Source organism: Patiria miniata, unplaced genomic scaffold (assembly GCF_015706575.1).
Source record: "Patiria miniata isolate m_02_andy unplaced genomic scaffold, ASM1570657v1 HiC_scaffold_3, whole genome shotgun sequence".
In the NCBI taxonomy this organism is placed as follows: domain Eukaryota; kingdom Metazoa; phylum Echinodermata; class Asteroidea; order Valvatida; family Asterinidae; genus Patiria; species Patiria miniata.
The window spans coordinates 41,647,184-41,675,175 of NW_024037069.1; the positions used below are offsets into that span (position 1 = coordinate 41,647,184).

The following is a 27,992-nucleotide window of genomic DNA, read 5'->3' on the forward strand; positions in this document are numbered from 1 at the left end:
GAGAATATGTTGAGAAATACAGGAATTTTTTGGGAAAAATATGTTTTGCCCCCCTCTAGAAAAACATCCTGGCGACGCCCATGACTGTGGAATGAGAAACGCACACAAAATTCAGAATGTGATCACGTAATACTGTATGCGAAAACAAATCGCCCCGATTAAAATCTAATGGACTTTAATTCAGTTATGATTAAAGGCATTTAAAATAATTAAAATATTCAAGTTGAGATTGAAAGAAAGGAAATTCAATTATACGTCAAGCCTAAACGATAATTACTTTCGCCCGGATGCCGTGAAGTGATTCCGATCAGCGATGGACGCTTGATTGAATGCGGATCCACGGTATATAACTATCAACACACACATTATGGTTAACCATTAACCCGAGTAAACATCGATTACCATCGCTCCCTCTAGTCAACGGCATCCGATAAACCGATAACCGACGTACTTTGTCACACATTTACAACATATTCTTGTATTATACAGAGGCACCACGGTACATGGTATGATGTTTGTGTGGGTGAAAAAGTGGAAAGACCAAGAAGTGCTCTGACCTAACGATTGTTTAGCAAAAAAACCAACACCACCTTCAAACACATGTATCCATCTCATGTGGCACCGTACTGTCTATTCCATTCAGAATATCGAGTTGAAATCTTCGTCATGTAGCGATGGACTTCACCTAGGGGCAGCCGCATCTCAGCGCTTGCTTTTCTCCCAAATTCACCTAGGGACATGTTGCACGCTTCATACGCGAACGGTTAATTGCAACCCGAAGCGACTATTTAAGCGGCCTAATGTGGCCGAAAATGCTCCTTCCGACATCTTAAAGACGGCTCATAGAGAGATTTGCAGTAAGCCTGTGTGATCCACAGGGATACAGCGCTTTTTTTTTTTTTTACAGAGAACTACGATGGTAAAAAGTTGTGCGATATCTAAATGTGTTATATCTAATGCTATATAAAGGAATGTTCCTGCGTCCTGATTTGAACTACCTATCTTAATCTTAATCTGCAACGATACTTCTTTTATTGAGTGGGGATGGGGAAGTTGGGAAATAAGCCCCTATCTGTCCTAATACCTCACTTGATTTTTTTTTTATTTACACCAATTATTATTATGTGCAATTGTGCATTAATTTCATGCTTAAAATATAATAATTTCATCCCACTTCAATTTTCGTGGATATTATATACAATAAATTCATACAGTGAAAGATATTTTTGCAATCCTGTATATAAACCTTAATGGCGTGCTTTTACTCTTTGTTCACCGCAGTCATCATTATCTCGAAAGAGATATTATGGCTGAAATACGCTTCGATCAAAATAGTGAACTGCATGGTTGGTATAAATACCACGGTTTGGGGCTCCAGTTTGCTGATCCCTGCACCAAGGCAGCTAAGGCAGCTGGTACACGTCAATTTTGTGGCGCTCCCATTGGTCAAAATTGTGCATGATGATCAGACCGGCGCCGTCATTGGCTGTCGAAGGCATTTTCTTCCCAAGACGATATGCTTCGAGTCAGCAGCCTGTACCGAGATAGGTGGGTACGAGTGAAACATGCCACGTTGGTCTTGAATATTATTGGTCACTCAGCCGTGACAATAAACACTGGTTTCCTCCGCAGCGTTCCTTGTGATATGCTATCGTTGCATGTTTGAATCCAAATTAGATGAAACCAGCGAAGTTAACCTCGAACCCAGGACTTTCAGATGCCTCCTGCTGTATTCCTTTGAGAACCGACGAGATGTGGAAAACACTGCGGACGAGGTTACAATGAAGAAACGTTTGACTGAATCGTTGTCAAGTATGCGACGATATTATTCCAGTATATGAACACCAGTTCATAGCGACTACCAGCTACGTTGGGGATAAATCATTTGGAGTTCTTAACGTAATAAGAACTGGCAGCATTTTACCTCGTCAGTGCCGATCAATAGATCAATTTTATACTCACTTTGCCAACTTTTCATCAACTACTGAATGTATAGTCATTTGGTGGCACGACTAAAAAAATCACACTTCTTGAATGACGAATGCATACAATTCAACAGCAAAAGAAAGTAGTTTCAAACTTTCCATCTTGGCTTCCAAACGACGATCAAAACCGCCCATCGCTTCCAAACGGAGTTCCTTCAAAGTTCCATTAAAGTCGTTTTGCATTGTCCGCCATTAGCATTGAAATCTAATTGAGGGTTTGCTTCCATTTCCATTATCTGAAAACTGAAAAAGAAAAAGATAGGTGTTAGAGAAGTTGTTTTATACTTGCAGTGAGCGATCGGTTGGCTGGAGACGTTTACTCCCTTCACTTGAATGACCTAAATAGACCTTGTGTGTATAGTCGTGTTCCCTATAACGTGGCGCACTTCATAGCTTACCCAACTTTCCTCGTGTAGTGTTGCCAAACCTCTGTGTTGACAAACCTCAAATCCATGCAGTAAAATACTGGTACTTTTACCTTATCAATGCGTGCTATTTAATCTCTGTGAACAATTTCGGTTTCATAAAATTTAATCCGAAATTCAAAAACGGTGGCATCCGGAAATTGGGCACAAATTCGCGGAGTGTTCCCTAACGTGGCGCACTTAAATAAATCTCGGAAAATTCCAAATTAACATTTAAAAATTGCTGTTAACTTGATAAATTCTGATAAATTAATATTATCTCCACTTACATACCCATCCAGATGTTTGTCAGAAAATTATTTTCTTATTTTCCGGGGCATTTTCAAAGGGTTCACTTTGCACTTGAAAATATAATCGGAAAATCACGCCAAAAAAATCTTCTTCTAACTTTGTAACGGGTAAATAAACTCGCAATTTATGAACGGGAGTGTTTAGAACTTGATGAAATGTCACTTTCTGTGAAATTTCATTTAAAACTTTTGCTCTGGCTAGGCGCTACAGGCGAAAAATCAAAGAGCGCCACGTTGCGTTGGGGGCCGCGCCACGTTAGGGTACATCAACAATATAGCCGCCATCATAGAGGATGTTCAGTAACTATGAGTGCACACAAATGTACTCATGCTATGCCCAACCAATAGGTACCAAAGCACTGCCCACTAAGATGGCAACAACTCATAATGTCTATTCAAGCCCTGTCAACTCCTTTGTTCTACAATCAATTAACATTTCGTGGTAGAATCGCGTGAACGCAGCTTGTGAAATATTGTCCAATTACATGAATAAAAAATGGACGCGGAACGCGCAAAATCCGAGCCAAACAAAACTTAACGTACAAAATGCCATAGGGTTGTCTTAGGGGCGTGGCTAACTCGCAAACGATTACCTAAAAATATCATTAAAGGCCGTCATACTTGAATGCGATGCAAATGTGAATGCGATGCGAATTTGACGTCACGAAGCATTTGCTGCGAAATTCGCCCGAGTTGAAATGTGTTCAACTTTTGCGAACTCGCAGCGCGAAAACTCCTCCTGACGTCACCGTGCGTCCGGTTTCGCACCGAGAATGAACCGGCCTTTAAGGTAGCAGACCAGTAAATAAACTTCCATAGACCCCAATGGTAAATTCTCCCACTTCAAAAATTCGGGAAAAATACTCACAACTCTCCAAGGTGTTCGAGACACACATCAAATTAAAGCTTATTTCACCATCTTTCATTTTCTTTTCAATTTTCGGGGGGTCAACTGATGACTTTTAGGAGAAATTTCCATCTGAAGATGAACACCCCTGAAAATAGTCCTGAAGCCCATCGCCATTTTGAAAAACGATGCCTACACTCCATTGCAAAGTAGACCGCTTTTAGGGTCCAAATTACATCAAAATTACACAGAACTGCAAGCTCCAAGTCCTGTGCACGGTTTCCACCCATATTTTTTACAAACCCTCAAGTTCATGGCCCACAGCATGCTCAAATACCGAAGATTTTGAGGGCATGCAAATCGTGATTTGGCCGGCGCAGGCAATTTCGGACCGATTTACTGTGATCGGAGGACGGTCCATCGGTCCTATTCAGATTTTGGGCGCATTTGTTGCGGAACCGCCATTGGTGACCGCTTTTGAAACGCTGCCCCCCCCCCCCAGGTTCCGCCCCCCTGAAAAAAAAACCACTCCGCAAACATTTGACAACAAACGGTGGAAGGCGCCATTTTGAAACTATAGGTAGCAGACCAGTAAATAAACTTCCATAGACCCCAATGGTAAATTCTCCCACTTCAAAAATTCGGGAAAAATACTCACAACTCTCCAAGGTGTTCGAGACACACATCAAATTAAAGCTTATTTCACCATCTTTCATTTTCTTTTCAATTTTTGGGGGGTCAACTGATGACTTTTAGGAGAAATTTCCATCTGAAGATGAACACCCCTGAAAATAGTCCTGAAGCCCATCGCCATTTTGAAAAACGATGCCTACACTCCATTGCAAAGTAGACCGCTTTTAGGGTCCAAATTACATCAAAATTACACAGAACTGCAAGCTCCAAGTCCTGTGCACGGTTTCCACCCATATTTTTTACAAACCCTCAAGTTCATGGCCCACAGCATGCTCAAATACCGAAGATTTTGAGGGCATGCAAATCGTGATTTGGCCGGCGCAGGCAATTTCGGACCGATTTACTGGTCTGCACCCTATAAAGAAGCGAGGTTTTGAAAAATTTCTCCAAACCACTTGTACGGCACGAGGAAGGATGGATGACTCATATTTCATCAAAAAATTGCGAGAAACAAAATCTCTGACTGCGATTTCTGGCCTGAAAACAAGCCCTCTGTTTGCGGCTACCTTACTGTAGGGCGCCCCCAACGGGCGTGAATTGAGTTTTTGCTCCTTCCGACCCCAAATTACCCCCCCCCCCTTTGTTCGCTCGAAATTGCTGTGATCGGAGGACGGTCCATCGGTCCTATTCAGATTTTGGGCGCATTTGTTGCGGAACCGCCATTGGTGACCGCTTTTGAAACGCTGCCCCCCCCCCAGGTTCCGCCCCCCTGAAAAAAAAAAACACTCCGCAAACATTTGACAACAAACGGTGGAAGGCGCCATTTTGAAACTATAGGTAGCAGACCAGTAAATAAACTTCCATAGACCCCAATGGTAAATTCTCCCACTTCAAAAATTCGGGAAAAATACTCACAACTCTCCAAGGTGTTCGAGACACACATCAAATTAAAGCTTATTTCACCATCTTTCATTTTCTTTTCAATTTTCGGGGGGTCAACTGATGACTTTTAGGAGAAATTTCCATCTGAAGATGAACACCCCTGAAAATAGTCCTGAAGCCCATCGCCATTTTGAAAAACGATGCCTACACTCCATTGCAAAGTAGACCGCTTTTAGGGTCCAAATTACATCAAAATTACACAGAACTGCAAGCTCCAAGTCCTGTGCACGGTTTCCACCCATATTTTTTACAAACCCTCAAGTTCATGGCCCACAGCATGCTCAAATACCGAAGATTTTGAGGGCATGCAAATCGTGATTTGGCCGGCGCAGGCAATTTCGGACCGATTTACTGGTCTGCACCCTTAAACGGACTCGACAAACATCTTGCATCATCTTCCGTTCCTGAAACGGTGAAAGTGCCCGCTGGCCTTCAATCAAAGGACCTTTTTTGACGCTCAATTTGGCGCAGTGACTTTCCTCGTCCTGCAACCTCTGGCACCTCCGGTTCGCACCTTGCCCGGCAGTCGTGTGTGGGTTGCTTTCGTTTTTCTCTATTTCAGTTATTCGCGTGGGTAAGTCGTTTCTCGAGGTAACAATAATTCTCCGCAGTTTTACTCCCACAACTCAAACTGACATTTTCTTGTCTCCTTTCAAGGGATTGTTGCATACTGTATAGTAAACTCATGAAAGATACACAAATGTACATTACAGGGTCCCTTGGGACACTGCCAAAAAGAAACAACAAATTATCAGCCTTGACACGGGTAACATGCATGGGCAATATTCACGAGTCGGCCATATCAAATTGAAAGCGAGATAAAATCTTCATTTTTGGAGCTTGCGAAGAGAATTGAAAACAATGACATACAGTTAATTACAAATTAATACCAGTCTGGTCTAATGAATAACCTTAAATTTGTGATTAAAACATACCCTAATGGTTAAAGCTACATTAAAAAAACCTGAAAGTGAGGCTAGAATGTGTAAATAGTCTGGCACCATCCCATTCATCAGTTTACAATTTATAAAATACATTCAGGGAACACGACCAAAATTGCTTCCTCGTGAATCAGGTCCATTCTTTTCGCCCACAAAGTTATGAAAACACAGATTTCAAGTACATTATGGAGCTGTGTGTGTTCGAAGATTTCTTTGCATACAACCTTTACCAATACTGCGAAATGAGACCGAGAGTAACTAACCAACTGACCTACTGACATTTCAAAACCAGTCGTCAGCTGTCACGGACGAGAAGACAACTGTGTTAACGGCTTTCAATGTTTAACCAATCGGAAGGACATCGCGCCTCCGTGCCTGACGTGTGGCCACATCGTGTATTCATCCGTGCATAATACTCGATTTAGGTCGTTAGTTGGCAGGTCGCATGCACGCACCCGTATCAATAATTCACGGACAGTAACAATTTTGCGAACCAGTTTTTTTTTTACACACAATTTAAATGCTCTTAAGTTTAGCGCAAAACCCATATGTGGATGTATTCTTAGTTGACCGAGACAGAAAACTTGATTAACGAGGGAATGGGCGCCGACCCTGGGGTGGGGATGGGTGAACATGTTCCCCCCCCCCAATATAATATATTTTTTTTGCGCGGGGCACGCCAATTGTGATGTCCCTTCCAGTAGTTTATCCCAGCGCGTACAGATTCCAACCCAGTGTACCTAAATTTGCATTGTTTTCCCCCAAATAGTGTAACAGGTCTAAAATACCCCTCGTGCAAACTCATTTTTTTCCGGAGATGCAAAAGCATATTCCAGGGAATGGGCTTAGTTGCTTATATTAACAGTTATGATATTAATATCTTAAATCTGTGCGTTTGAACAGTGCCCCCCCCGAGTCAGATGGCATCTACTCCTCCCACCGTCTTGATCACGGTCCCCCGTTCCCCCAGATTTTACAAGAAATTACCCTGATGTAGGTACACATTGTTGTTACTGAAAAAATAAATATGCGTTGAACGGAAATCAAGTTGAAAGCTAACACGATAGCCCTTAAAACTTGGAGAAAATAGTAACTATTTGGACTGCTTTAAGAGTTGGGTAGCCTGTAGCCCCATTGGTTTGTGGCTCTAGGATACCCGATATCACACGATATCACACGATGCACTATTTCGTCTCGCCCCGCAAAGGTCAGCCGTTTAGGAACAGTTTTTTTACCCCATGTTTAAAATCTGTTCTTTAATGCGCCTTGGGTCTAAACGGAATTATTTCTTAAGACATTCCTCCTTTGCCTAGTGAGAATCACCACCATCTAAGACCTACAATAACTTTCTAAATCGTAAATCGTTTTTTAGATCCATGTGATAAAAGAATCATAATTGGAATGTTTCGGTTGCTGGCTAAATTTGAAAATTGCGCGCTAAGGTACAAGATGAGCAACGCATGATTGCCAGGCGCGTGATGCTGCGACTGTATTCCTCTCAAACTAACACCCTTGACAAGATTCAAGCAAAGCCTCTTGTGCTTCGAGAAGTGCCATCATCCCAGGTGTATTTTGTTTGCGTAGTGATTTGAATCGAAGTGATAAGAACCTGCCAATCATAAGCGTCAATAATACTGCGGTTCAACAGGACTGACCTGAACTCAATCATCGAGAGTGCGTTTCTCTTCTCACTGAGTGCTGTCAAATTATTGTGGAGTATTTTGAAAGAAAACGGCGATATTAAGCTGTCAATCACGGACCGTATTTCAACCACGGAGTGATTTCTTAATACATGAATGTTAATGGCCTACGATTGTATTTGACATCCGTTCGGAATATTATACCCAAAGACAGCTCTTCTTTATTCCTTTCAGTTATGAGACTGGCTATAACTACATAATTATATACTAAGGATGAACAGATTGAATTTTGTTAGATTCTGAAGATTGTTGTGCTTTCTCAGATCCATTTCATTTTGGCATTTTGGCAACCCCGGAAAATCGTTAGGACACTCTGCCGCGCAATGTACTGTCGGTAAGAGAATATTAAACACTGACGAAGTGAGAATTGCACGAATGTAATATGAACCAAACTTATCGAGATATTGTAATGGAAAGCGCCCAATTGGACTATTAAGACGCGTTTTTTTTTCATGAAATGATACTAGTTTAGAAAGAGCATTTAAAAGTAGAATATAAACATCCACAAAACAATACTTTACAAATAGGCAATTTGTATTATCTTTACGGGAACAAAATGTTGGGGTCAACAGTTTGATCCAACAGTTTTTCTGAAAGGTCTGGTAGTGAGATTGTTTTCTTGAGAACAGACTCACAGAGTACACAAAAACGTCGTGAATCGCTCTCAAAACCACTAGCAACTTCAGAACTAACTTGCCTCATATTCATAAAATAGATTAATTAATAGCTAGACGTTGTTATTAGCAAATCTCATTCATACAAAGCTTCAGCTCATGCACCGTACCTTTCTTTTGAGGTCTGCGATGGCCCCGGGTTAGCCACCGACTCCCCCTGCCCGATCACGCTGACCTTTACTGACGGAGGTGGGTGAATGATGTCCACAATGACCGTAGATGCGGGGACGTCGGTCCCGTCTATAGGGAACCCTATACCGCGGTGGTTCCCCTGATGATGGTGGTGGTTTGGCACCAAAGTGTGCTTGACTTTGACGGCACCAGTGTCGTCCGAATCGGCGTCCAGGAGGCGTACTTCGGCCGCTAACTTGTCCCCGTCCCTTTTCAGGCTTCCCTGGTACCCACTGTCTTCGGCGTCCCGCTGCTGCCCGTCCTTACCCTTCCGGAGTTTGCGTTTGTACAGCATGGCGTAGCAGACCAGCCCGATGCTTATACCGACTAGGATGACTCCCACCCCGCCGAAGACGGGCCCAAGGAGTTTCAAGATGCTCTCCTTGGCGTTGGTACCGTGCGTGAAGGCCACCACTGTCAGACTAGTGCCGGGCACCAGGCAGAAGAATCCGGTCAGTGCCAGTAAGAATGCCGCGCCGTAGATCTTGGCGCGCCGGCCCACGCGGCGTCGCCGTCGCTGTCGCCGGTGGTGGCTGCCCTTGTGCTTCTTGAGGTGGATGTCATCGTCGTAGTGGACGTGGCGGGACCCGCGTGACATCTTGTCGGATTGCCGTCATGGGACACGCTGGTGGTACGGGCTTAATGAGGGGACGGCAGATCGTCAGTCAATCTGAGTAGAACAAAATATTAGATGAACACAGAAGTTAACACAATCTGTTAAGTTAAGGTCACTGAATTTCAAAAGGCTGCTTTTAAACCTTAATTACACTTTAGGAAACGCATATTTTTGTGATGTGAGTAGTTTGACAGGATTATGGGAATAAAGCATTTAAACTGCTTCTCATTTGTTATATTATTTCCCGGGATATTTCGCCGTGAAATTTTGGAAAAATGATGCTGAATCTCACCTTCAAATTCGAAAAGTAAAATGATTATTTTTAAGTGTTTAACATTTTGACTACCGATACGTAAATCCCTGTTTAAGGTTAAGGATGACAAAGATAAGTATTCTTTAGAAGAACATAAAGAAGATGCACAGAAGATGCATCACATCTTCGCTTTACGCCTAGTAGGCCTCACATTTTGATCAAGTGTTTAATGGTATTCGCCGTTTAGAGCAAGGGCCAAATCTTGTCAAAATCCAGCTCGGCTTTAAAAAAGAAAGAAAAAAGAATTGACCGTTTATGCATGAAAATAACACAAACTCACGATCAATGAATCACAATAACCACAGCTCATCAGGGAGTAATTTGATACAAAATCCCGGATAACGTGAATGTGATCCGGGGTCTGTATTCTCCGTGTAATTGAATACGAGTATAGGGACTGCAAAGAGAAGGATATAAACGCCGTTTCTGATCTCCCTACCCGAAGGTAATGTAGGCTCACAGTCCCGTTTAATAAGGCATCGTCTATCCACTGTACGGCGTGGGTTAGATTAATACTGCCTTGTAAAGTGAGGGACTGATAAATCGGAGACTCGTTCCGGAGTACCTAAGTAGCGCGAATCACACATTGCCTCGGGGTGTTCATCTCCACGAGCGCGTACAATCTTCATTTTACGCGTCATGTCTCAGCTCTTCCGTCCGTGTCCTATTTAGCCCGGCCGCTCCGTCACGGTGGCTCCCTGATCCCGCCAGGGCCTGCAAGTTCCTCCTCGGCTAAATCACGGAAACTAACACCTCGCTCGAATCAATTTCAGACGTCAGTGATGATTTTGTATGGACCTCGGTTGGAGATCAATCGGTTATTGCCAATGCAGCCCTTGAGAGCAAACTCCTCATATTCAGCAGAACCATCAGGATAAAAAAAAAATCAAAATCAAGAACAGATATCTGATACGCACTCGGGATTGTCATGTTTTGACATTAGGAGCGTCTTAAATAAGCATTCATTAGAGGATCATCTGAGACAAGGCAGGATTTGATCAACTTTGACACTGTGTGCACAGTAACACGGCTTCTTGTTTCCAGCTTATACAGCAGGTATACTTATCGCTTTGCCCTTTCAAAAATCCTCGTGAGTTACTCGCGAACAGCGACTTTGTCTATTTTGATATACGGCTTTGTTGATACCTTAAATTGCACGCATATTGGCCAATTACATGCAAGTTTAGAAAACGGTGCTAGCTTGGTGACCAATCAGGAGTATGCATACATTGACATTAAACAAGCAGCCACCGGACTGGCCAAAGGAGATGTATTTACCAACCGCTATTTATAGCCATTCGAAGGCAAACAAGTAAGCATTCAAGTAAAGCGATGAATTTGTAAAACCTTTCTGATCTTGTTTTAAAGATTCGTTGTCAGCAATCTAAAAGGTCATATTAATTGCACACGCAATGACGTCACTTTCAAAATGGCGCCATTTGAAAATGAAACACCATCTCCTTTTTAGAGTGTTTGCTGGTGTTATGAATATATTATTGGCATGAAATTTCCAAGAAAACCAATCTACATGCAGATGGCGAATTCTGTTCTTGTGAATTAAGAACCTCTACAGGTTTGTAACCTGGACACTCGTGAGAAAGAAAATAGCCACTTCACCGAGAGATTTTTACATTCATCCAGTGACCACGCCCCCAAGGAAGATGTCCGCTATAATTACGTACAGACGACCTGTATCAGGTTACAAAATCATCCCTTATACATGACAGTCAATCTTTAAAACACCAAAATCCAGCGCACTAAAATGATATCACTTTGTCAAATAGAATGCATGGGATTGATTTTTGCCAGTGGCCTTGTCCTGAGCACGTATATGCCTACTTCAGGCTCCGCACGCGTGGTTTTCGATCAGTGGCAGCCAACTCTCAGGCCGTATGAAGCCCTTCAGTCACCGGCGCGGCCGGTCGATATCCAAGGCCCGACGCGATGGCCACACAGATGAGTTTTCCACCCCGTAGATTCTCATCAAATCAAAAACATCAACCAGGCGTGTTTCTCGCATTCTTTTTGTTCATTATCGTCTGAATTCAATCCCAATAATATCGGTTGATGGTCAGTCGATATAGAAATTGCATCATGTGTTAAGTGCACATTGAACGAATGCACGGCGTATCGATGAGGACTGATTTAATGAAGTAAAGTGGTCCACGGCGCCGTTGAATCCCCCCCCCCCAATAAAAAGACACCCCTAAACTCGAAACCCTCTGAATGGTGGGCGTGTGTCTGTTTACATCGAAGTCTCGACAAACCTCGACAGGGAATCAAACTTAAGCTTTGATGGAAATGGGAGTGACTAGGGACCTTGATTAGAAATGGTACGTGTACGGGATATGTATGCGAGTCGGGAATACGACCTGGATAATCGTTATGCATTCTGTGTGTGGTTATTCACCAAATGCGAAATACAAATCTTAACAGTTTGATGTGAAAGGCACATTTTGCCCATAATGTGCGCGTGCCAGATGAAATTACCATGTAAAACGCATTCCTTAAAATACGCGTACCATTTGTAATGGTCCGTAAAGGGACATTACGACATGGAATGCGCCAAAAACGCGTTTTAAACGAAATTATATTAGATAGAAAGAGCATTTTAAAAGTAGAATATAAACGTCCACACAACCATCCTTTAAAAACTGGGCGTTTTTGTATTATTATTGCGAGAATCATGCGAGAATGAATTTCGGGGGTCACATTTCCCCCGAAAAATTGAGCTGTTTAGTGCTATTTGTGATTAGCCTTGTGTGTATTGGTGCTGTGTGTATGGTGTGCTGGAATTTACTACCTTAAGGAGACATGCACACAATAGGAAACAAAAGATTGTATACGTCTCCGCAAGAACATTTCTATAGATGAATACGTCTCCACAAGAATTTCACGAAATAGATATATGGATTTTACTCAAAAACTAGGAATTTCCAAGGTAGGTTGATTTGTCGCAAATGGAAGAGTTTTAGAAAAGGGATATTTAGTCCAAATTTCAGCCCAGGAAATTAATTCTGGTTAAAATAAGAGCATTTTGAAACTTTAATTTCAAACACGAAAACTTTACTACACGAGAACAAAGAAATGTCTCCACAGGAATACAAATTCCAGAATGTGTGTACCACACACACAACGTGTAGTGTGCATTGAATGGACACAATTTGAAATGCGTATGGGTACGCCACAGAGGGTCCGCTCATAAGTCCGACGCCCCATAGGTCCGACGCCTCATAAGTCCGACGCCTTATAGGTCCGACGCTTCATAGCTCCGACGCCTCGTAGGCCGCCGACAAATTAAACGCCTCGTTTTTCCGACGTCGGACTTATGAGGCGTCGGACCTATAAGGCGGAATAAATAAATTGTATGCCTCATAAGTCCGACGCCACATAAGTCCAAAATTTTGGACTTATGAGGCGTCGGACCTATGAGGCGTCGGACTTATGATATAGAATATCCGTCGCGTCCGATGTAAACAACTGTGTTTTTTTCCCCGTCTTTTCTCGGGAACGGTACATTAGGTTTTTTTTCATTCACCCAGACCTTTGAAATAGCAAACAGTCCAAAGCATGAAATGTTCTGGGATTTCGGGCCGTAATGCTTCTTTAAGAGTGGCGGAAGGCTCGGCAGGGAGAAAGAGTCATTAAAACGACGCAGGAGATGTATTACACATAGCGATCGATAACAATGTAATGATGATGGTGGTGATGAGTGGGATAATAGTGGTGAGTGTAATGGTGATTTCAGAGCGGTGATGCGGTGATTGTGTGACGGTGGTGATATATGACGGTGGTGTAGGGTGACAGAGAAGGTATAGGCGTCGATGGTGACCGATGGTGGTGACTGTGATAATAACGACAATGGTGATAGAAAAAAAAGGCCAATTGTCGAATTGCCGGCAGTTGGCGAGTTAGCCACGCCCCTTTTAGACAACCCTATCCGGTTCGTTAGTAAAAACGTCATACACGCGCGCACACCACTGGTTACTAGCGCCCATTGGCTACAAACGCTCGAGCTGCGTTAACTTCCGGTTCCAATCGTGCAGCAAGTGCTGGAGGTGACGTCACACTAACGAACCGGATGGAATTTTGTACGTTCAGTTTTGTTTGTCTCAGATTTTGCGCGTTCCGCGTCCATTTGTATACCCTGTAATTGGACAATATTTCACAAACTGCGTTGACGCGATTCTACCGCGAAAGGTTAATTGGATAACGATGTGAGTGACGAGTGCAGTACATTTTGCTACAGCTGTAAAGAGTGACAAAATGATGACGACGAAAAGAAAGAAAAAGAAACCAGACACAGACATGCAATTAGGAATTCTGACGATGACAATTAGGATAACATCGATGTCGGGACACGGAGTAAACAGAACTGAAATTGCTCCCCGGAAGTGGTATCAGCTTGTGATCCTCATGGACTAATAGTCAGGGGCTCATTATTTGTAGCCTCGCCTTCTATTATAATACAAGCCCAAGGTATACATATCCAGACATGTACATACACACAGGCATATGGTGTCCTCTTTACTTAGCCGTGTCTCCAGTTGAACCCCGGCCCCATGCATGCCTCAAATGAAATTATCCGATAATTTAATTCACCTAAACAGCAGCCTTTATCTCTTCTGTCGGATACACTCCCCGTTTATTTGATTTAGCGCGGCCCCGTGCATGTGGGCAGAGAGTTAGGGAAACATCAAAACAAATTTATCAACATTACTTAAAAACGGGTCCTCGTCCTTTCCGTATGTATGGGTTTGTTTTTCCTCTAATAATGATGTGTGCGTTGTGGGCGTCTGCGTAATAAACAAGTCTGTTTTCTCTTTGCTATTTTAAACCTTCATATAAACTACAACCGGTTATAATAATAATAATAAGTATTACTCTTTTCGCCCCAATAGGGTGACTTTCCCATAGACTTGTGCACAACCTAAACTGTCACCTAACCCAAGTTTACCTTATGTTTTTTTCCACGAAATTTAGTATTAATACTAATTGGGCCATGAGGAATCGATCTAGATGGTTAGCGACAGCAAAATTCCTTGTCCTAAGGGTCGTTTGCATAAAAGGGCGACAGTTATTTTGTCGCCTCAATAAGGTGTATCGCCCTATTGTGGACGGAGTTCGCAAAACCTGTCGCCCTATTACAGTAATAGTAGTAATAATAATAATAATAACAGGATTCGGAATTTTTCGGAATTTGTTGGATAAACCGGGAAATCCCTGGTCAAAGCTAGGACTTTTAAATTGTCGATTAAGTATAATGCACGCCAGGATTGTAAATTACACAGAATATCACAAAAATACTGTCTCGAACATATTTTAAATGTAAAAATCGATATAAAGTAAACAAAACCCGAATAACTGAAAAATATTTCGAAGTCAATTTTTTTCAGGAAAAAAAATGCACTAGAGTGAAGTAATGATCTCATTTAAAATCAATCGTGTACACGTGTCCACATATTGTACCCTTGTGAGGACTTGTTCCTGTTATTACATATATCCTCCTTTAGAACTTCCCTTGAAGCCATGAATCGTTTGGTACAGTTCTCTTTCTTAAAGGCACGTGGTAACATTTTTCAAATCACGCGGAAACGTACCTACCGATTTAAAAAACAGGAAAAGCCTTGCTAAAAGTGAAGACAGGGCTGGTACCAAATACCGAGTGAAATTATTCCGCCTGGACAGCCGTGCGGTTGCGAAGGGCGATTTCTAAAGGTTACGTAACACGTTATTTAGAAGGAAACTGCATGTACACAGACATGTTCACGTTGGCGGGCGAAATCTTTAAAGATGTATTTCTCTCGTTTAGAAGACCGCATCTTCTTGCAACGTTCAGGGTTTATGTCGCTGATAATGATCCAAGTATGTGCTAAAAATTATTGTGATATGTTCATTACTTTGGTTGAAATTGGAAAAATAGGCATGTGTAGGTGCAGTTTTGAAAGTTGTAACACTGGCGTGCGCAATATCTGTCAATCTTTTAAAGACTCACGAATAACAAGGTTCCTATCCATTATGGTGTACAGTTAAAATTTGGAGAAAAGCCTCCTTCACGACTCATTATTTGATAAATATCACCCTTTTTGCCGGCTTTCATTGGTCAATACCAAGACCCACGCCAAGTGACGCTAATGAATATGCTAATATTCCCGTCGTTATTGTGCTGCCTGGCCGAAATTGGTCAACCGTAGCGCCTTCAGCGCTTTGCTGAACAATGCACGTGGGCTGGGTAGGAAGAAAATCCTCGTCGAAATATTCCTTGGAGATAGTTTAAGGTGTAACACTGGCATTTGGAACAACAGATTAAGCTGAAATTTCGAATATACTTAAGTGATTTAAGTGTTCAACTACTCGTGAAATAACAACTTGAAAACATTCCTAGAAATTGATATAAATACACAGATTTGGGGTTGTTTTCGAACGATTTCTTCCAGACTTGAAGGTCAGCTTTACCAGTAACAAGGATTGACGTTTCGGCATCGATGACGGCGATTCCTTTTTAAAAATGACACGAAGTTTAGACTTTCTTTTTCCGTTATAATTTAACAAGTCAATTATACTGAGAATATATTTTCTGAAAAACACAACGTTCAAAAGGCAAAGTACGTAATCGGATTAGCTTTGCCTATCAACGACAGACGCTTTGCCTTCGCAACCATATTGTTATGAAATTGTATCATTCGGAAGAAAACAATCATTGAAGATGGTTTAAGAAAATGGGGGCACATTATTTTACGTGCGTTAGCAAAGCAACGGAAGCCATTACGAGAACCCCCAAAATTGTATTCAGTACGTTTTCCGTGTTTTCTCAAAACGTATATCCACCGAGCTGAAGATTTAGAGCAATGATTGTGTTGCTTCAAACGAAATAAATGCACTGAAGCATATGATGCATGAATGCATGTTTCTTCGACATATTTGCTGGGGGCCTGCAAAACTAGCAACGTAATCGACCACCTTACTGTCATGTAATGATACCATCTTCTGACGCGTGCGTCAACGTTATTACGATGATGATGACCACCTGTGTTTTGAGTACAGCGCAATTTTCCTGAAAGCACTATTTCAAAGGGATTATAATAATTCCGGCGTTTGCCTAGCCTGCAGCGACACTGCTGATGCAACGGCCGTGGTTCGCCCTCGCATCCCGTAGAGAAATCATCCACTTTCTCTGAAATAAAAAACCGACGAAAGTAGCGCCAAGGTTTTACGCCTTGTTCATTCCAACTGGGAGCCTTACACGAACGCTAGACTTAAGGGATTACATCTCAGGAAGTGCATTATCAGATCATGATCAACTTCAAGGAGGTTTTTAAAAAAAAATAACGAAATTAAAAATATATAATACGACGATGATGGAATAGCTTGTGATAAAGTGGATGAAAAATTCATATTTCTAAAAATAAACTTGTCAAACTGTATTACAGATCCACAGACAAAGTATTTTTTGAGCAAGTGCAAGTTGTGGTGATTAAAATATTGAAATCCGATCGATTGCCAACTTGTTGAAATTGTGATTTTATTTTTCAGATGTCCATAAGCCATGGTTATAACTCTGTCGTTATTTTACCAATGCGAACCGATGAATGACTATGAAACTGAGAATTGTATACACAGTTGAGACGAATTTATTTGTTTGCATATTCAGTTATCTTTCATGTCCAAATAGATGGGAAAAATGTATCTGTTTGCATTGACAGGTCAAGGCGTTGGTGTATGATTTTTTTACCTGCAAACATTTTGCACCCGATATGTGACAGATATGTAAAATCCAGAGTTTGCATCCAAATAAAAATACAAAAACAAATAAAGTGTTATAATGGAAGCACTAATAGATTACTATCATCAGAATTCTGAGGAACGTTTCAGATCATGACCCAGCCGTTTCTTCCTATTTTCAGGTTAAAGGGAATACATGTATTATATACAACATTTTGCAAACATAAAAAAAAAAAAACAAAACAAAAAAACAAACACCCCAACACCCCAACAAACAAACAAACAAACAAACAAACAAACAAACAAACAAACAAACAAACAAACAAACAAACCTATACCAAATTATTGTGAAATACCTTACTGGACTGTTAGCGAATGACAATCTAATGGCACCTGGTGTGCTGTTATTTTCAAGAAAAGTTCTATTTTTGCATCAATTTCCAACGCTGGTCGGCCTACCAGCGTTGGAAAAAAACCGGCTTTTTTCAAATACTACCCCAAATTTTACATATTAGTCCGTATTTTGTTTGCAATCGATTACACTCCTATGAACGGGTACAAGCCAGCTAAACTAGTTCCCTGGCCTTACAATTCCCCGACGTCTATAAAATTGCACCGATCATTTAAGTGGGCGTCAAGGAACCAGACTGTAGAAACATTATTGTTTTTCTTGGTTTTTCCTCATCTACGAACACAAAACCTCAAACAAGCCAGTGTTACAATATTTGCTATAAAATACTAACCCCCCAAATCCATCCATTACTGAAAATTACAGCAAAAGCAAAAACCATCGGAACGGTGTCCCTGTAGACAATTGGATTCTGGCCAGACAGCGAAGCATTAGCCAAGGGTATTATAATGTCATCAACTTGTCATGGACAAAGTCATGCATTTTTTTTCCAATTTTGTTTCCCCGTAATAAAATACCTTGCTTGGCAGGATGCTGTCCCAACAAGCGAATGCGGCATGCACCTGCGATTTCGCACAATTCTCTGTCGCGCTAGAAATCATACTTCAGTCCCAAGGTATCATTGTTATTACCCGCCCTTGGGAATAATGTGCAATATAATTCTTTCTTTTCCCCCACGCTAATGGAATGGATTTGGGGGGATATTCGATTATGATTTCTTTCTAAACAAACTCTTCAAAAGGTTCAGATATGCAAGAGACATTACTATTTAATAACTATTTCTAACGAAATCCGATCGCTCTCTGACTAAACAAAAATGACGACACGCGACTGATCATTGCATCTTTCTCATTTTTGGCGAATAAATTTGAATAAAATCGTATTGGTAATTATTTCGTATTCGTTTATTTATTAGTTCCTCAAACATATAAAATAACTATACAGCATTATGGCTGTTTTTTTTTCATACGGGCCTTGTTAAACAAAATCACATAAATACACATAAAAGTTCCCGTACTAGGAATTATGTAGACAATAATACATATACGGCATGAACTTTTTTTTTCATTATCAAGAAAATCACCAAGTCGATTTCATTCTGTTTGAGTCCGCACACGTAATGTGCACGATGATATACCCGGTGTGACTATCGTTCATTGCAAATTAATTTGTGGAAACCGATTGTTGAAAATGATTTCTTCATCACGGGTAAAATTTTCACCCCTTCCATAATCTAATACAGCATTTCAAAAAAAATAAATATTATTTTGTTCACAATTTAGATGTAACAGTCAGGCTTTTATGCGTTCGATTCGGTAGCCTAATCATTCTCCAAACACGACGATAAAAAACCGCTAAACGACCACCGGAAAAACCACTTTAGCCGATGACCTGTGATTACACGGTATGCATGGTCGGTCATTCACTTTATTTCGCGTGGCAATAATTTTGGTCAAAGGCATCCTCTCGGGTATAATTTGCGCTGAGCTGCATGTAAATCAACGATGGCTATGGCAAAATTGCTTTTTCCTTGGGCAGAAGTGCACTCAAGTGAAGCTTTGTACAATTTTATCCCTTTCAAGTTTTCAAGTTGCAAATATTTTTTTTGCCTCAAAATCCGACCCAAAAAGCTGCACTTAGCTGTTTTGCTTAAAGAAGTGTGCAGATAAACATTCGTTGAAACACACTTTCAAACAGCTCCAACCGTTATAGGGAATATTGAATCACTCTTGTCTCATTTTGCTAGGTGGTATATACGCACTAAATAGGCTTGGTTTTTTTTACCTTAAAAAAAACAACATATACCTCATGCGTATAGTAGCTTCATGTATATCTCACAGGGCACCTTTCGTTGCTTCAATTTCAGTAACAATGAACGAGCAAAAGGTTCACATATCCCAACAAATCAAAGGCACTGCCCTCTAAGATGGCTGCTATACGCATCAGGTATTACATATAAGTAACGCGAAGGTTCACTTTAATGACCGAACAGCTGCAAACAACCTAGCAACCATTATTGCAACTTACGGTGAAGACCGTAGGCCTAAGTTAACCTAAAATTATGACAGAAAAAAGTCATGTTTCGCTCTTCATTCTTTCGCTCTCGACTTAGATTCGACCCGGAAGCGTATTTTGTTTTCCTAGGAGGGTTGGGGCCAAGTCATGCATAATTAAGTTTTTCATATGAATCATTGCAAGACTATATTAGTTTCTCGTTCTCTTTTTTTCCTTAAATTAAAATATTTTCAACGAAAAAAATTTAGAGAAGAAAAATAGTCGATGAAAATGAGCAGCGACGGTATGGGTACGAATCAGGAATCTTTGTATCCATGGATCATCTCGATATCCACTAGGCTACTGTGAGGTTGCTCGATAACAACCGCTGTTTAAAATACATTAAATGTAACTGGTTGACTAATAACAACAATGCTCTTGATCGATTGCCAACTTGTTGAAATTGTGATTTTATTTTTCAGATGTCCATAAGCCATGTTTATAACTCTGTCGTTCTATTACCTATGCGAACCGATGAATGACTATGAAACAGAGAATCGTGCACGCAGTTGAGACGAATTTATTTGTTTGCATATTCATGGGGAAAGTGTTATCTTTTACTCTTGCTCTTGATACATGAATAAACATACTGGCCCTATCGAAATACTGAATTATTCATGAATTGGCCGCAATCCTCCTGGGAATAAAAATTACGCGACCCGGAATCCTCGTGCGATTGGACATGACAATCTTCTGGGTTACAATGACAATCCGTTTGTGTCAAATGACACTTCAGGTCAAATGACCCGGAAAGGTACTCAGAGATGGGCCATTTTGACCCGGGAAAACATTCACTGTTCAAATCCGACCTCGATTTGGGGTCGAATATGATCCGGGCCTTTTAAGAGCGTTTTTAGTTTATGTTTTAACCCTAACTCCCTAGGCATATTCTAGGATGCAACGTCAATCCTGCAAAATTGTCAAACTGGCTCCAGGTAAAAATTGCATCCGGCCTCAATCCTGCAAAATCGTCCGTTATTTCTTGAATAATGGTCCTTGGAGGGTTGACCACTTCCTCAATCCTGCAAATCCTCCAGCAATCACTGTCAATACGTTGAGGCAGAGCCAGTGACATCCTGGAGCAGAGCGGAGGATTTCTTGTACAATTTAGACCTAATTGTATGCATGGCTGAGCATAAACAATACAATATCCGGCCTAAGACCTTCATACAGCGCATCCTCCAAAAACAGCCACACATTTTTGCCATATAGCCTCAATCCTGCAAAATCCTCCATTTTACACTGAAGAGGATTTTGGAGGATTGGGAAGGTTAGGCTTAATAACATGAAGTTTACGGTTGCAACATTTGTAACAAATCTCTTTTGTGAGCTTGTGTGGTTCTGAAAAGAACCGGGCAAACTCTGAGCTAATACATCGTGCAGCTGTAATATTAATCCTATTGATATATCTTTATCATGCAAACCTTCAAATCTTATAGGTATTTTTTACAAGTTCCCTTGATTTTTCTCATTCGAAATTCCGTCTATCATGCAGAAACGTAGCTCAAAACGTCACTTCTCTTGCGGGACTAAACCCATAGTTTACAGCAAGAACATCAAATTTTCCTTATGTCTTAAAACCCCAATTGTCTATTCCGCAACCTTGCATTTGGAGTTCTGTGTTCGACATAAAACGGTGAGAACCAGTCATAAGCAAATTTACGGAGCTCCTGACGTGCCATCCTATAGATGTGGAGATCCTGACATAATTTATCACGGGATGACAACATCTGACGAGAAAAAAATTCGACACCCTTCATGAGATAATTTTTCACTGCGTATGACGTCTAAGACGACATGTTTTAAGAGGGGTACAAACATCCTCGGATATACCCATCACGGGTAGCACAATGCTGAAAGTAGGATCCCGACATCGTGAGACAATGTACCACGGGATGACGACATCCTGAATGAAGGATGACGACATCCCAAGATAATTTATCTCATCTTAAAAGTAGGTTGTTGTCACCCTAAGGTTATTAATCTTAGGATGACGACATTCTTCAAGTTAAATATCGTCATCCCGAGATACCTTCGAATGCTTATGAGAAAGCAATCCTACTTTCAGGATGTCGACATCCTACCCTTGGGATGTCGTTAGCCATAAATACATTATCTAAGGATGTCGACATCCTATTTTTTTTTTTTTTTTACAATGTCATCATCCCGTGATAAAATATCTCAGGACGTTGACATCTTACGTGATGGATTTCGTCATTCCGTCAAAGTTATGTCAGCATCTTAATATCTTGGATGGCACCTCCAGAGCTCCGTACAGGTAACCATTTTTATTTTATCGCATTTTGGTGCTTATATAACAGCTCCCTAAAATTGGTCCCTAGGACTTCAATATTCGGCAGGAAGGAACTGAAAAATCAAATCAGTGTTCGTCCAATAAGTGCACTTTTTCGTCGGCTTTGAAAGCAGGAGAAAAAAAAATCAATAACCCTCTGGCGGTACGTACATATTTTTGCAGACAACTCTGTTTATAGGCATTGCCTGCAGTTATTTCATTTCGAGCATTTTGTACGCCTGGGTACTATTTTGACGACCTCCCAGCGAGAGAACTCATTATAGCAAGCGTGAGGAGCCGTGGGCGGGAAGACTGATTATTCCCGACCCCCGGTTTGTCGGTTTTTCTTTCGTCTGGACATATCGGAACGAATTACGAGGAAGGATGCTGCCTTCAAAATGGATGACATCAATTATTCTCTTCTAACATCCACCGTTGACAAAGTCTATTGGCCACCGTATGTTGCGGATCGCCTTTCATTGGAAACACATTTGTATTTGCGTTGTTTTTCTTTCAAAGTAGTACAGTAACTCATAAACATCGATAAACCATTCAACATATTGTATTCCTCCACAGAGTGAGAAAAAAAACACGAAACCCAAATGTCGGGACCATTGTTTTAGTGAAGTTCTGTATGTAGCACTTTCAAAATCTATAGGATATGAAAGCCCAATTTATAAGCTTTCTTTTAATACAAGAATAATTCGAATCAGTTATGGAGTTTTTAGGTTACGGAGTTTTAAAGACAACCACCGTTTTGAAGTTCTGTCCACGGATCACAAAAAGGTAGTGTTCTTTCAGCAAAACGTAAACAAATCTCATAGGGATGTGTGTGAGTTGTTTTCGTTTTGCTGAAAGAACGCACACCTTTTTGTGATCCGTGGACAGAACTTTAAAACGGTGGGTATGTTTAAAATTCCGTAACTTGAAATTTACATAAGTGATTTGAGTGATTCTTGTACTAAAAGAAAGCTTATGAAATTGGCTTTTATATCCTGGATTTTGAAAGTGCTACATGCAGAACTTCACTAAAGCAATAGTCCCGACATTTGGGTTTCGTTTTTTTTTACTCACCCTATAGCGAATATCCAAAGCAGAAAGAGAAAACATCCACAGCATGCATCCTGAGCACAGGATCCGAATCAATAAAATTATTACACGGTTCACATCTCGCCTGGAAAATTAAACATAATCAAATTGTACAGTCCAATGCAAGGGCAGTGTTTGCGCTGCGGACGCGCAAATATTCCTTTAAAACATACTCTCGGAGTACACCTCAAGAGGTTTGTCAAACCGCGCCGAAGTGGAGTTTTGTAAGAACGGCGCAGGTCGATTTTTTTGGGGGAATAGGCCCTAGTTTATTTGTTGGCAGTGTGCTTGTGCGTAATAATTTTGGACTGTAAAAGCTTCTTTCTGTACCCAGAAGTCACGGTATACGATCTGAGATGAGTTGGCAGAAAGCCGTGTCGAGCATTTTGTATTGCGAGAAAGGAATTTCATCCATCTATTATCTGTTTGGGCACGACTCGTGTATCAAATTCAGATTCTTTAGAAACTCTTCGGGTCTCCATGAAAAATGACTATATATATATCATTTCATGTAGAGACAGATTTTTTTTTTTTAATCTGATCTGGTGATTTGATACTTGGTGGTGGATTCTACGATTATTCAATCATTGCATTTGATTTTTTAGTCTCCCAGGGAAGATTGTTTTTGTTCACAAAAAAATGGTAAGATTAAATTGCTTGTGGAGAAAGATAAAAAAAAAATATTACACACATGCGGAACGTACGTCACTGAAGGCTTAAACAGATTTTAGACCGAGCCGGGTCAAATTAAGAATATGCAACAAAACGAAAGAGGACTGGCAGAAATAGAAAGAATGATGGGTAGGCTAAAGACGCGGATAACAAGATCGACAGGACAGCTGAAGTTCGCGGAAGTTATGGGCAGGAAACGAAAACGATAAACCATATTTCTTCGGTGTATTGTTTTGATCTCATGTAAAATAAGCTTAGTCGCACGTCATCCGGGTATAGCTTAAAGTCTTGGTCAGCTTTAACTTATTCTTTCCAACTGACGACTTGAATATTATTATTTTCTGCAACGCCAAAATTAAAGATCCCAAATGACCGTGCCATTGAAGGCGTATAAGTTTCAAATACATTATGTTTCAGGGGATTATCAAGGTGAAAGAAGACACATTGTTCGACAATATCCCACCCACTCCCTCTCTGGCGGGCAAATTCAGCTACGCCACCACATCAGTCAAAATCAATCAAATGGTTGTTTTTAACAGTAAAGAATTCCCTTCTCAATTTGATATCCATGCTTTTGACTGGAGGTAATTATGGCAGTTGTGCCTCCAGTTATCTCCTGTGTCTGTTGATGGAATTCGACTGTCACATTGTTTACAAGAAAGTGATTCCACTGTTTTCTTACTAAACTCTATTCAAATGCATGGCAGAAGAAGTGGAAGAAATGGTTGACTGTCTGTGACTGATTAAACAATAGGAGGCTTTTAATACATGACAAGGATCAATATGACAATATGAACGTGATGACAATAGAGTTAGGAGAATTGCAAATGTGTACTTTACTCCTGCTCCACTCTAGTTTTGACTTCTCAATAATGAGTTTAGTCCATCATTTTTTGAGGCACTTTAACTTCCAGCAACAAATTGCACACGGTTTATATTATACAGTAGACAATTCAACACACGGCCTTCATTATTCTGTGTCAACATCAGGGATAGAGTCTACAGATCTTTCGATTATTGTTCATCTCCCACGGATATTGAAATCCGTGTACTGTGAAATGAGCACACAGCAGAAGATGCCTTGCTTTGTTTTATTTCACCGACTGACTGATTATGGAGTCTGCACCACGCGTGGCCGGGCCGGCCAGGCCAGGCCAGGCCGCATGGTGTTTGCCTACCTGCCGGTAATACTCTTCACGGTATAAATATTCAAGTCTTCCGTCGCGGGAGGACATTGATCAACACACATCTGCCGCGCGCTGCTGGTGCGATGTTCAGCTATGCCGCACGCCAATTTACCTTCTGTAACGAAGTATAGTCCCTACCGTAATACGCATGCGTGAAACATATCACGTGATTGAAATAATATACCACATCATGATAGGAGATGACTTTACAGGAATCTGATTCGTGGTACACCGTGGCCTAGTGGACAGGTGTTTTGTTTATAACTTCGAATCCTAACGGTTTATATTTTCTTCTCAGTTTCCCCAACATACTTGAATTTTCTTTCTTTATTGTTTAATATATGTCATAATTCCAATTAAATAAGTGTAATTTATTATGTCTAATTCAGGTGCTGGACGATTTTTTTTTTTTATAGAGAAGAACCAGTCCGGTACAAATGACGAATGCGCATTATGATCAGTGGTTATACTTGGTTGTAGACAAAAAAAAAACCACACACCACCAACTGCGTCTGTGCACGGCTACCGTATCCAGAGACCTCTAGAAATGGTACGCGTGAGGGACACATTTTATGCAGCTCGACTATCGGGAAAGCTGCTTCGGTATATGCACAATACGGGCAATGTGCCCTTCGCATCAAAATGAGGAGATGTATACACCATGTGGGTTGAAATGTAATAACCACACATAATGGTGGTCTAACCAGCTACAGGCATGTATATAGTTTTTCGGGCCACATACGTATCCAGTACGCGTAACATTTCTAATGATCCATAATGTAGTTTATCCGGCCGGGCACGCGTACTCCTTACCAATCTTTGAGGTAATTGGTATTCCAATGGTATTCCGAGCCACAAAAGGGTTCAATTTCTCAAGATAGCATAGACTTGTTAATTTGCCACATTGCAGGCATGTCTGTACGGAAAAGTCGGTTTTCAGTGCAAAATGAGCATTATGAGACATGCACTGTATGATTACTAGAGCTATCCGTTTCCGGTAGACCGCGCATTCCTCAAGATGAATGCATCACTAATAACGGTTAGTATGTCGGGGTTCACAATGTTTGGTCATTCGCCTTCAGTAACTTTTCGATTCCTGGCGCATGGATGAAATGAGTACGGGTTGCTTTTCACAGAGCTGTTAATCATGTAAGCCCTACATGTAGTTAAAAGTCGGTAAGTATTTATTAATATTCTGCTTTCAGAGCTGAGCAAAAATCAGGTTACCAGGGAAAATGTGAAAGTTTTGTTTTACTTAAAACTGGTTCCCTGCAGCCGTTGATGTGTGTATAGGTGAATGTGCCATAACGCACTGTCTCCGGCTTACTGCAGCTGCACGAAAATGGACATAAATATCTAATTAACTTGTTTGTTATACATGTATTTGTATGTCTGTTGGCTTTCGCTATTTATCAGTTCTTTGCCAATTTTTAACGAGGACACCAGCCGCGTGACGTTCACAGTTATCCAGGCGAATTTGGGTGAATTCTTGATAAATTATGTTTGCCAATCTCCTTCGTTATGCTAACTTCTCACGTTGAAATGAAAAAAAAAATCCACGTACACCAGTTTGTTTTTTGTAAAGTCTTGCATTGATTTACAAACTACCACATTCACCGTCCTCAGCTGATAAACGTGCCCGTGTCAAATTTGCTGTCGATAACATCATCAATATTGTATACATAATTATAAATTATTTGCCATTTTTAAGGTCCTTTCGAAGGACAAATATTATTTTGCTTCGTGGGAAGGAACGGCAACGACGTGAGGCCCGTAATGAACCATGCCATTAGGTCCAAGCTGTGAACACAAGAAACTACACTTTTATCCCACGAAATCCCAACTAAGACTAGCCAGTAAGTTGGTTAAACATTAACACTAATTATTGTCCTCTTAAAGTCATACCACCCGTATCGGTATACACGCGTTGAGGCTGGTACAAGCCGCAACAACGTCTCCGACTCCCGTCTTCTTTGTTTCTTAGTGCTCTGAAACTATTGTCCGCATGCTTTAAAATGTGTTTGCTACCACCAAGAGTTTTATATGTCTCCAACCCATTTGTCTTTATTCATTACGGGCGTTATCTTTATACATCTATCGAAACAAAGTATCAAAATTAATGACAGCTCCGAAACTACAAAGAATCAGCAATCCTTTGTCTTTTCACACGCAAACGTTACTTCGACAAACAACAAACTCTGCCAAAGTTATACATTTGTTGTTTTAAATTTCCCGTCTCCTAACAAAGGAATTAAAGTAATAACTATGCTGATCTAGAAAAACAGGGATGTTTAATCTTGTTGCAGATTGTTCGAACGAAAAAAATTAAGCCAACTTACCTCTAGACATTATTTTCACAAGCGCGTTCTGATCCACCCCGCATCACCAAAAGTCAACACTTTAACAACCGGCCACCGCTATTCGCTGAACCGAACTGAGGAACAAATCCATCAGTTTGTGAGAGAGGATATGGGAAGTAGAAAAAAAAAAATATTACTGACAGGCTATTCAAGAGGGTCCTTCTGAAGGGATTAGTTCCCGGGCCCGCTCCTCGAAAAGACACGGCGCTGAACACACAGCCGGTTTGGGTTGGATGAAAACGACCGAAAGCCTTGAATGCAGCAGTCGGCAGATAAACAGAATGCAGAGAACTAGAGGAAAGCCGCCTACTGCGTCTTGCGAGAAACCAACTGCCGGCGGATTTATCTCCTAAGCCTAGCCATGGCCTCCAATAGTCGCGGACATGAACTTGCGGCAAGGTGGGGCTGCTCAGTGAAAGAGTAACTCTTGCTGTATTATTATCTGGTGCGACGACAGGACTGTACTGCCGTCCAATTTAGTTGGTGTCTTTTCCCCATCACTGCGTAATCTCAGTTGAAGCTCGCGTATACCATTACCAGGTTATATTGTGCTTGTACGTGTATGTACATGTACGTGCATTGCATGTACGCTTAACGTGTAGGCACAGAGCGACAGGAGAAGCGTCGTGTCGGTCTGAAACTGCGTGCGCTGCATAGTGGCGACGCGG

At 41.1% G+C, this 27,992-nt stretch overlaps 1 protein-coding gene across 1 annotated transcript; it reads right to left on the reverse strand.

Moving 5' to 3' along the window:
• Positions 1–14: 14 nt before the first annotated feature.
• On the reverse strand, positions 15–27,870 carry LOC119736889. Its single transcript, XM_038210905.1, has 3 exons — positions 27,304–27,870; positions 8,548–9,278; positions 15–2,228 (listed from the first exon to the last, which is right to left on the reverse strand). Exons 2-3 carry the CDS (start codon positions 9,204–9,206, stop codon positions 2,141–2,143), a joined length of 747 nt encoding a protein of 248 aa, XP_038066833.1. The 5' UTR covers positions 9,207–9,278; positions 27,304–27,870; the 3' UTR covers positions 15–2,140.
• Positions 27,871–27,992: the final 122 nt, after the last annotated feature.

Coding starts and splice junctions, on each gene's coding strand:
- LOC119736889 (XM_038210905.1), bottom strand. CDS start 9,206: ATGTCACGCGGGTCCCGCCACGTCCACTACGACGATGACATCCACCTC. Junction 2,229..8,547: donor TCGCAGACCTCAAAAGAAAG/GTACGGTGCATG, acceptor TTTCTTTTTCAG/TTTTCAGATAATGGAAATGG.